At 48.3% G+C, this 11,107-nt stretch overlaps 1 protein-coding gene and 1 pseudogene across 1 annotated transcript in view; one reads left to right on the forward strand and one right to left on the reverse strand.

The window, feature by feature from the left end:
* KCNAB1 (potassium voltage-gated channel subfamily A member regulatory beta subunit 1) overlaps positions 1-8,292 on the reverse strand; it is a 309,666-nt gene extending 301,374 nt beyond the window's left edge. The window contains exon 1 of the mRNA XM_023755165.1: positions 8,029-8,292. Coding sequence (XP_023610933.1) covers positions 8,029-8,291 — 263 coding nt within the window. The 5' untranslated portion in view covers position 8,292. The remainder of the gene's footprint in view (positions 1-8,028) is intronic.
* On the forward strand, positions 605-7,040 carry LOC102418350 (annotated as a pseudogene).
* Positions 8,293-11,107: the final 2,815 nt, after the last annotated feature.

Here is an 11,107-nt window from a genome sequence, read left to right on the forward strand (position 1 = left end):
CGCCTGGGCGCCCAGAGGATGTGGGATTGTGAGACGCTGAGCGACAGAGATGTGGGATGGTGGAGGACGCCTGGCGCCCAGAGGATTGTTGGATTGTGGAGGACGCCTGGCGACCAGAGGATGGTGGATGGTGGAGGACGCCTGGGCGGCCAGAGGATGGTGGGATTGTGGAGGACGCCTGGGCGCCCAGAGGATGGTGGGATTGTGGAGGACGCCTGGGCGCCCAGAGGATGGTGGGATTGTGGAGGACGCCTGGGCGACCAGAGGATGGTGGGATGGTGGAGGACGCCTGGGCGCCCAGAGGATGGTGGGATGGTGGAGGACGCCTGGGCGCCCAGAGGATGGTGGGATGGTGGAGGACGCCTGGGCGCCCAGAGGATGGTGGGATGGTGGAGGACGCCTGGGCGCCCAGAGGATGGTGGGATGGTGGAGGACGCCTGGGCGCCCAGAGGATGGTGGGATGGTGGAGGACGCCTGGGCGCCCAGAGGATGGTGGGATGGTGGAGGACGCCTGGGCGCCCAGAGGATGGTGGGATGGTGGAGGACGCCTGGGCGACCAGAGGATTGTGGGATTGTGGACGAAGCCTGGTGCCTAGGCTAGACCATGAGCCTCTTACTGCGCATGTACGTAGTCAGTCTCAGTCTCGCAGTATTTGGACCTGACTTCTGGCGGGAAATTATTTTGAGGTTTGCTGTTCCCTTGCGTGGAGGAAGATCAGAATTAAAGGTTTCATTTGTTATTTGGTTTGAAGCGGAGGACAAGAGCCGCGAGTACGATCAGTTCTACGAAGAGTACACACGCACCTCCCAGGAGCTGCAGATGAAGCCACCGCCATCGAAGCCTTCAATGGAACCATCAAGATCTTCCAAGAGCAGGGCCAGACTCAAGAGAAGTGCAGCAAGGAGCGCTTCCAGCGTGAGGGCAATGGAAACGCGATGCAGAGGATCCTGCTGAACTCAGAACGGCTCAAGTCTCACATCGCTAGATCCATGCGATCCACGAGAGCCCCGCGAAGCTGGAACAGGAGCTGCTGACACAGGCCTTGGACAACCGGGAGATGGATCAGCGCAGGAACAGCCTGAAGCCAGACCTCATGCAGCTGGACACCATCCGAGACCAGTAGCTGGTACGGCTCGCCCAGAAAGGCTTCCAGCAGAAGAAAATCAGCGAGTGGTTGGGAATCACAGATGAGCCTGAAGACCAGTATGCTCTGATGGAGGGTGAGGATGACCTCCCCACCGTGAGGAACGAACCTGGTATGTGGGCAAGATCAACTGCTCGCAAGCTGAGGAAATGCGGAAGGGCAAGTGGGATGGGACCTTCCTCACCCGTGAGAGCAGCCAGCGGGGCTGCTATGCCTGCTCGGTGGTGGTGGACGGCGATACCAAGCACTGTGTCATCTACCGCTCGGCCACTTGCTTGGGTTTTGCCGAGCCCTACAACCTGTACGGGTCTTTGAAGGTGCTGGTGCTGCATGACCAGCACACCTCCCTCGTGCAACACAAACGATGCACTTACTGTCACACTGGCACATCCTGTGCGAGCCCCGGTCCCGCACCCCTAACCCCCGCCCCCAGCCCGCTGACTCATACAGAGCAGGACTCCATTTTCTGTCTGTCTGTCTCTCTTCTTTATGAATCTTTCTCTGTCTCAATCTCTCTCTTGCTTTCTCTTCCTGCCACTCTTTCTATCCCCATTTCTGTCCTCTCTGTCTCTCTTAGTCTCTGTACCTCTAAGTCTCAGAGGAGCATACCTCCTCCACCCCATGCCCCCTTTCCCCATGGGCACTGCCCTCCCCTGACTCTGGATGCCCCCACCAGTTCCTACAGTTCCCCAAGCCGCCCCTGCCTGTGCCTGCCATGTTTATAAAGGCCCCTGGGGTGCTCAGCACCAGCCTGGTGCCCTGATTTTTAAGCCATAGACCTGGAGTCAGGGCAGGAAGAAGGCAGGAAGGAACTTCGCTGGGCCACTTCCAAGAACCTCAGCTGTGACATTTGGGGCTGGGCAGTCCCACCCCACAGACCCAACTTCCCGTCCAAACTCTGAAGTGAAACCCACACCGGTTACCCCCACATGGAGCTGCTGCCCAGAAGCCCTCCTCCCCCAAAAGCAAAATTATTAAAAATAACCTCAAGAGCTGGGCCCTATCTGACCCCAGGCTTCCCAGGAACCGAGGCTGCTGCAGGTACTGCTGGGCCAGCCGAGATGCACCGCTGCCCACAGCACCTCCGCTCGATGCAGTTTCAAGGCTTCTCTTTGGTCATGTTGGGTCCTGATTTTGTTTCCTTGACTGTAAACCCATTTTCTCCTCTTTTGGTACAAGAACCATGCTTTTCTGTGCTGCCATGGACCCCCCTCCTCCCTGCCCATCTGGGCTGGCAGGTGAGTTTTGTATGATACGTTGATACTGATATAGATATAAAACATTGAACTCAAAAAAAAAAAAAAAGGAAAATGGGATAGTGACGAATAAGAAACTTTGGAGACAGTGAAGAGCAGTTTGTCCAGACTGTTGAGAGCTAAGAACTAGAGTTTACTTGGGATAGAAATCCTGCTAATAGCACCTGATGACTGAAATCTGAGCACTCTGCTTTTAGGTTTTCCAGTTTAAGTTTTTGGAGAGTGCCTATTAAAACATTCCTGGTTGGAAAGTGTTTGTATAGAAGCCCATAAGTATTAAATATTTGCTGTGTTTACCATGCTTAGCTCTCTGTAAGGAATATGGAATAATGTTAAACGCCTCATGTTCTCAAGAAGCTTGACTTCTGAAGGAGCTGGTTCTGAAGGAGCTGGTGCTGCATTACCAGTACACCTCCCTCGTGCAACACAACGATGCATGTACTGTCACACTGGCACATCCCATTTATTTTTATGTTAAAAATAAACAAAAATATGTTTGTTTTTTAACAGAAGAAATATAAATATTAAAAATAAAAGAAGAAGCTTGAGTTTTAGGGGCGAAATCAAGCAGCCAGGTGAGCGGTTAGGAGTCAGTGGTCCCAGATTGCGAGAGGGATGTACAACTTCCAGTTTAGGCCCCATCTGCAGGATCGGGCCTAAACTGGCAGTCGGACATCCCCCAAAAGGTCCCAGATTGCAAGAGGGTGCAGGCCGGGCTGAGGGATCCCCCCCCCATTCACGAATTTTGTGCACCGGGCCTCTAGTATATTAATAAAGCAGAAATATATATAAAATAGAAAATAACCAGAGATATGGTTATTTAAAAATCTGGTATAAAGATGTTTATTATAATCTATATATATAAACAGATAATATGCAAATTATCCAGGCATCACGACCACTGGAGGAGGCTGCATCACGACCACTCAGGAGGAGCTGCGCACGTAGATGGGAGGGAGAGGACCCCAGCGGACACACACACACCAGGGGTGGGGACGTGCTCCAAGCCGGGCTGTGCTCCGAGCCGGGCCATGTGGCGTGGCTCAGAGCACGCCCCCACCCCAGCAGACACACACACACCAGGGGAGGGAGCGTGCTCTGAGCGGCCATGCAGCGTGGCTCAGAGAACGCACCCACCCCAGCGGACACACACACACACACACACACACACACCAGGGGTGGGGGTGTGCTCCAAGTGGCTGCACAGCACGGCTCAGAGCATGCCACCACCCCAGCAGACACACACACACTAGGGGTGGGAGCATGCTCTGAGTGGCCATGCAGCGCGGCTCAGAGAACGCTGGCCGCTTGGAGCACACCCCCGGTGGGTGGCAGCAACAGCCGGAGCAAAGCAGCCCCAGTCCCAGATGCCTGACGGCGGCTGGAACAAAGCAGCTCAGGTACCGAATGCCTGGCAGCAACCGGAGCAAATCAGCCCAGGTCCTGGGTGCTGGAGGGAAACCAGTGCCGGCAGCCAGGGGAAGGAAGGCCTATTCTTGCAGGAATCTTTGGACCTCTAGTATTATTTATAATCATGATAAATAGTAAACAAGATAAGACCAGCTAAGCAATAATCTTATATCATAAAAGGGTAATATGCAAATTGACCCTAATGGTGGAATGACCAGAACTGACCGGTCACTATGACACGCAATGACCACCAGGGGGCAGACGCTCAATGCAGGAACTGCCCCCTGGTGGTCAGTGCACTCCCACAGGGGGAGCTCCACTTAGCCACAAGCTGGGCTGATGGCTGCAAGCATAGCAGTGGTGGCAGGAGCCTCTCCTGCTTCCTCAGCAATGCTAAGGATGTCTGACTGCAGCTTAAGCTGGCAGGTGGACATCCCCCAAGGGCTCCCGGGCTGCCAGAGGGTGAAGGCTGGACTAAGGGACCTGCCCCCCCAAGTGCACGAATTTTGTGCACCAGGCCTCTAGTCCTATATAATAAAAGCCTAATATACTAAGTGTCCAGTTGTACCATCAGCCATTCAACCAATCAAAGCATAATATGCTAATGATATGCTAAGGCCGCTCAACCACTTGCTATGATGTGGACTGACCACCAGGGGGCAGATGCTCTGACTGGTAGGTTAGCTTGCTGCTGGGGTCCAGCTGATCAGGACTGAGCGAGGCAAGCCAGACACAACCTGGAGCCCTCTCGCGGTCCCTCCCCAGCTGGCAAACCTCCCGCATCCCTCCCAGGCCCTGATCGTGCACTGGTGGGGTTCCTCAGCCTGGCCTGTGCCCTCTCACAATCTGGGACCCCTTGGGGGGTGTCGGAGAGCTGGTTTCAGCCCAACAGGGGAACAACGGCTGCTATGATGTGCACTGACCACCAGGGGGCAGACGCTTAACACAGGAGCTGCCCCCTGGGGGGTCAGTGACATTCCCACAGGGGGGAACACCGCTCAGCCAAAAGCCGGGCTCATGGCTGGCAAGGGCAGCAGGCCTAAGCCGTCAGTCAGACATCCCTCGAGGGCTCCCGGACTGCGAGAGGGCACAGGCCTGGCTGAGGGACCCCTTCCCCCTCCCCCACCTTCCCTGCCCCCGCCAAGTACACAAATGTCATGTGCAGGGCCTCTACTATACTTATAAGATGCAGTCCTTTACATTTTTAAAGTGCTTTTCAAAATAATAAAATAGACTGTCATAATATTTAGTAAAATAAGGTAAAAAACAAAATATCTAGTATAATTCAAATTCACAAGGCTGAGGAGAAGCACCCCGAGATATTAGCAGTGGTCCCCTTTTCTTCTTTATACGTATGTCTATTTTTAAATTTTTCTACCAAGTTCAGATGCTACTTTTGTAACCTTAAAAAATAGTTATTTAAAACAACAAATAATGTTTTAAAATCATATCCACAGTTACACAGGAACTAAAAGCCAACCCTTTGCCTCCAATTCCAGGACTCTGGCCCCTGCACCACCCTCCCTTGCTGTGCAGGGGAATGAGCCACCCTGTAAAATGCATCAGCCTCACAGGCTCATCAGACAACTCTGTGAAATGGCCAGCCAATCAGTACAAAGCCAATCAGAGGTTTTCACATGTAGCCCTATGCAGACATAGCCCCAGAAAGTAGGTCAGAACCACTTATCATAAGACCGATGTGCATTCTCTCCCCTCTTCCTGCAATTTTATTTCTTAAATATACCAGGACTGCTGGACCCCTCTCCAGCTCTAATGCCTTCTTCCAATCAGTTAAGAATACCCTTGATTTCAAATATAGATTATCATTGAATCTGGGCATAAGCCAATCCTCAGATCCCTCAAGAACTGGAATTAACCTGATGTAAAATATTTTCATTGGAAATTGGAGTTTAGAGTCCTCTAGCAATTCCCTGTTGATGGCCATAAAGCAAGGACCCATAGAATTCTTGCCCATAGCAAATGTGTAATGTCTTCAAGGCCTGTTCAATCGCGTTTATATTCTGTTCTGGAAGTAAGGTTTCACAGATACGTATGTCCCTATTTCGTATCAATCATATCTATCTTCTACATACAGGTCTCTAATAAAGATCTCCTTCTTGGGCCATGTTGTTGGAAGAAAGGACAATTGGAAGTCCGGAAAAACTTTCTGTAACTTCTTCACAGGCAACGTCTACAAATGAAAGGAAAGCTGGTGGCATGAAGAATTGCTCAGTCTATCGCTTACATTATAATTTGAAGGAATTGCACCATTCATCCTTGTCATTGTTCCAGTAAATTCAATGATTCAACTGAGGTAGGTAATTCCAATATTAGGTGAAACAAGGAAAGGAGCAGGCGATGAGAAAAATTGCCTTTTTTCTGAGACATGCACATGGAGCTCTGCAGTAAATCTAATTTGTAAATGGACTTCATTCCACTAGTCTCCTCCTGAAACAACCATGCTATAAAAATAAAGGGGGAGACATTTTTAATTTTTGATCATGTAAGATAGACATGACTTTCACTCTTCTTTATCACACTCATTAAACAGGGGATACACAAGACTACTGCAAAGCAATGATTAATAACATTACCCTGTAGATTACCATGGAAACCATTCATTCTGGTTACAGGACACGTTGTTATTGCTTGAGTAAAGTGGAAAAGAGTAGCATCTGTTTTTTTCCAAAAGTTGATGGCTAAACCTAGTTACCTTAATGAATATTCCCCTCTAACCTGAAAGATGTCATTCCAATGTCAGATAATAGAGCAGGAATTTTATGGTCCTGTGTTAGACTCCTTTAAGGAAAGTTTTTGGCCTAGAGTACTAAAAGAATACGTTATGGAAGGAAACCATTATAGAGGCTTTCCTGTGCCACTTCGTTCTTTGTCCAGGAGCTCGTTAATGGTAGCTTTAAGATGTACGGATGTGAGGCACCTTCCCAACACTGACAGCTCATTCAAGTTCTTTCTGACTGAGACCATGCTCCTTCGGCCCTTCCTCCATGTATATTAAATAACAATCTCTCTGGCCATAAATAGTCAATGTATGTCACAGAACATTTCCAGACACTTTTATCTCGTTCTAATCTTCTACATGTTGATTTTTAAACAGTGGCTTAGATTTGGAAATATCTCTTTTATTCCTGCTTTGGAAAGGGAAGAAGAGAAGTTCAGGCATTTTGAGGTTCATAGTCTAACAAGTTTTCAGTGCCGAGACATCAGTTAACTCAATTGCTAAATAAGCTTCCCTATCGTGCCCTTTTGGAATCAGAAATATAAAAACAGGGCAGCTCAGAGCACACGGGGATGCTTTGATAAATGGAATACAGCCAGGATTTCTATACTTCCACGCAGTCTCTACAGAATTACTTTTCCATACTTCAGCCATTTCATTGAAACCATTTTTCACTTCTAATGGATTTTTATTAACAGTTTAATAAAAATCGTTATTTTAGGCTTTATTTTCATAATAATTTTTCTTGCAAAATTATTTTTAGTGCCTAAGAGATTTTTATGGCAATTACAGGGAATAAGCATTCTTAGACTACAGACACTTTTGCTCCGTACATTTTGCCTTATAACAAAGAGATTTGTGAAATTATTCCTCCTCTGCATTATTTGAATCTGACACTGGGGAAACAAGAAAGAGCAAGAGAGGAAAATCTATAGAAATGTGTCTTATATTGCCTCTTTCTTTTTTTTTAAGTGTCTTTTTTTCCGGATGTTGGCTGTCTTAGAGGGATGCTCAGACCCTCGTGTTGGTGGTCAGCATGTTCTACTCTGCACCCATTGCCAGACCTAAGCCCCATTCAGCAAGTTCACACCAGGAAATCAGGATACTTTCAAACAGGCAAAATGCACTGCCCTCCCTCATCCCCAAGTTCTCAAGGCGGCAGAAGGGCAGAAAGACCACGGGGCCTTTCTTGTTGTTGTGTTAGGAGAGGGCACTTTCCTGCAATCTTGGAACTGGTTTTTACTTAAGACAAAACTTAAATTCCATCCTCCTTTTTCCTGTCAGCTCCTGAGTGTCTGCTGCCTCCTTCCAAGGGGTGGATACTGAATAACTACCCAGGGACTATCGTGTGCCATTTTCACCAAGTCCCTGCTCTTTGCCATTACACATTCTGGTGTCAATCATCCGTAAGGCAATGAGACCCCTTAAGGTCTCCAGCAGCTCAGGGCAAGAAATCAAAGCGCCGGGGGAGGAGGCTTACCTGTGGGGCATGCCGGTGATGCAGGCAGTGGTGCCCTCGTGGGACAGGTCGCAGAGTTTCAGGTACCAGTTCATCTCCACTTCGCGCACTAGCGCCAGTTGCTGCGCCCTGAGCTGGCTTTGCCCCGCGGGGCTGAGGCTGCCGTCCTTCCCATTTTCCGAGGCTTTCTTGGGAGGCTTGTCCTTGCCCCCTCCGGAGGGCCCCGACTGTTTCCTTACCTTGGTGGTGCTGCTGCTCTCTTCTATGACCCGGGCTGACAGCATCCTGGAGGGGCCTGTCTGTGCTTCAGAAAAGACGCCAAGGGCCTGTCATCAAAGCAATTGGAAAGGATTTTTCTGCTCTGGCTCCCTCGTCTTCGCTGTCTTTGCCCATCCCTTTAACCTTATCCTGCCACGAAGCTGTAACTGAGCCGGGTCTGTGACTGGGCATGAAAGGGTATCCCTAATTTTCCTGAGGAAGAGCTAGAGATCAGTGATATCAGGGAACGTGGAAATTGTCAAAACAACCTCCGACAACTTGGTAATGCGGAAGCTCTGCTGTGCTCTTGCTTCTGCAAAGTGTGGACCTCGGCTTCATCTAACAGTAACTCTCAACCTTAGCTCATTAGGCTTGGGAAATTATATTTGATCATCATGTTAGAGTTATTTTTAAAAAGGGACATCTACAGGCTCATTAGCCGTTCTTTATTAGAGTCCCTTTAGAGTTTTAAACATTTTACTGTGAATTTCCTCAAATAAGTCTAACATCAATGCAAGGGGACGGTAATTGTCCTTTTGTGTAAGCCTTAAAATAAAATTTTTAATTGATTTTGTAATCCTTTGGGAGGGGGGGGGGCTTTTTGAATGTCAGCAAACCACTATGTCAAACAGTCTTTCATTCTGAATGGAAACATGATGAGCCACCACAGCTGACTCAGTAATTGACCTCTTGATGATTCTGATGGTTGGAAGCATGAGAATCATCTTCTGACCCAGGGGGCTGAGGCTGATGTTGGGGTGGGGGAAAGTAGAATGAGAGGAAGTGATAAAGCCTGAGTGTGTGTGGATATGAATGAGGCAGGTATGCCGACTGCACGTGACAACTAACTCCAAAGATGGAAAGAACGTTCAGTTAAGATACCCACCCATGTGACATGTGACCTCTGTCTTAGCTCAGGACACATTCATGTCAGTGTCCACCTAAGTGTTTGGTGACCCTCTAAGTCCCAGGCGTCCCCCTAACCAACTCCAGTGCCTCCTGTATCAACTGCTCTGTGTTGGCTGCATGTGAAGGACTTGGGAAGGTGTGTGAATTTCTTTGTCCATGCAAACCCATGAATTAAAAATCATAGAAGTATAGTGAGGTCCTATAGACTCTGAGAATGGCAGGAGAGAAAAGAGGGGGAAAGAGGCTCTCCTTAAAGAGGTGGCCCTTTTGGGAAGTATGTCAATGACTTTGCGAATCCCTATGGCTGCTGGTTAGTCCCAGCCAAGAATGAGAGGACAGCAAGTCACACTATGTGGACTCGTCCATATTCGGGTAAAAGCTGTTTCATATTAGCTTCCAGGGTAGTCTGGGATTAGAACCAGGACCACCAAGCAGTGTGCAATGTCAAACGTTTATCAGCGGGCAAGGAGGCAGCTGCTACCAAGCACCAGGTCTGCCCCACCTGAAGCTGCGTGGTCTTAGGAATCGTTAACATCATCAGCAGCCTCTCTACCCACCATCCCTTGAGTCATAGAAGAGCTTCAGCAACATGGTCTCCAATAGCAATAGGCTCCCCAAAGTATAGACTCTGGAAACAGTTTCCCAGGTTGATATTCTTGGGGATGTGTCAATGGAGGACTTTGCAGTGGAACTGGGGAGGGGGTTCTATGCTCATTGAGCCAAGGGGCCATCACACTCCCTTTGGGCTGCCGTTCTCAGGAGGCAGTGTTGTTGTGTTTGAGAGCTTTGCTCTGGAGTCAGACTCCTTGGGTTTGAATCCTAACTCCATCATGTACCTGCCCTGTGATCGTAGGCAAATTACTTTACCCCACCATGCTTTCTTTCCTCGGCTGTAAAAATAGGGATAATCGTCTACTTGTGGCCGTTTTAAAACATGGCTCCAAAATCCTTTGACACGCCTTTCATTGACGGGTGAGGTCTACTTCCCTTCCCCGGCAGCTGGGCGGGCTCCTGGTCAGTGAAATCCGGTGGAAGTGAAGCTGTCCTGTGGTGGAAGAAAGGCCATCTACCTTTCACCCGCTGCTCTTGGGATGTGCATTCTGGGTGAAGACAGCTGCTATGTAAGGAATCTCATTACCTGGGGATTGCCATGGTTGGGAGTCACCTGTAATCGCTCTGATCAGTAGCCCCAGCTGAGTTCCCCGGCAACTGCCAACTCGGTGAGGAAGCCAGCGTGAGCATCTGGGCACGGTCTATCCTCCAGATGGCAGAAGTCCCAGCCAACCTCTGACTGTAACTGCAAGAGACAGCCCAAGTTAGAACGGCCCCTCCCAAACTCCTACCCCCACCAAATTTTGAGCCAAATAAAATGGTTGCCTTATGGGCATTAAGTTTGGGGGTTATTTTGCAGCCGTCGTAACCAGAACACGACTCATATCTTTATTATAAATATTTAACAGAAGATGTGAGAAATACTTAGAACAGTGTCTAGCATATATTAACATTTAATAAGTATTAATACTTATCCTCCAGGTTAGATACTGTTGCAGCACTAGCATTCAAACTTTCTGCTTACGTTTTCCTTTTTAAAAATTTGGTAAACTAAGTATCAACTTAAACATTTTAAAATATAAAATACTTTCATCAGACATTTTAAAAAATCACAAAGGATGCCAGGCCCTGCATAGTTAAATGTTGGTGTTTTTAAAATAAAGTTGTTACATCACTATCTTAAATGTATCCAATGGAATTTAAATCCCATAGCTATTTGATATCTATCATCATCCATTTAAAAAATTCATGAGCATGCCTTTTAGCAGTTGGAAATTTTACATTCTTCCTTTTTCTCCCTGAACTTGTTTTTCCAGTCCATTTTACTCCCAGAATTTGATACTGATATTAAATATTTGTATGCTTGAAAATATTTTACAGA

Source organism: Myotis lucifugus, unplaced genomic scaffold (genome assembly GCF_000147115.1).
Source record: "Myotis lucifugus unplaced genomic scaffold, Myoluc2.0 scaffold_70, whole genome shotgun sequence".
Lineage (NCBI taxonomy): Eukaryota > Metazoa > Chordata > Mammalia > Chiroptera > Vespertilionidae > Myotis > Myotis lucifugus.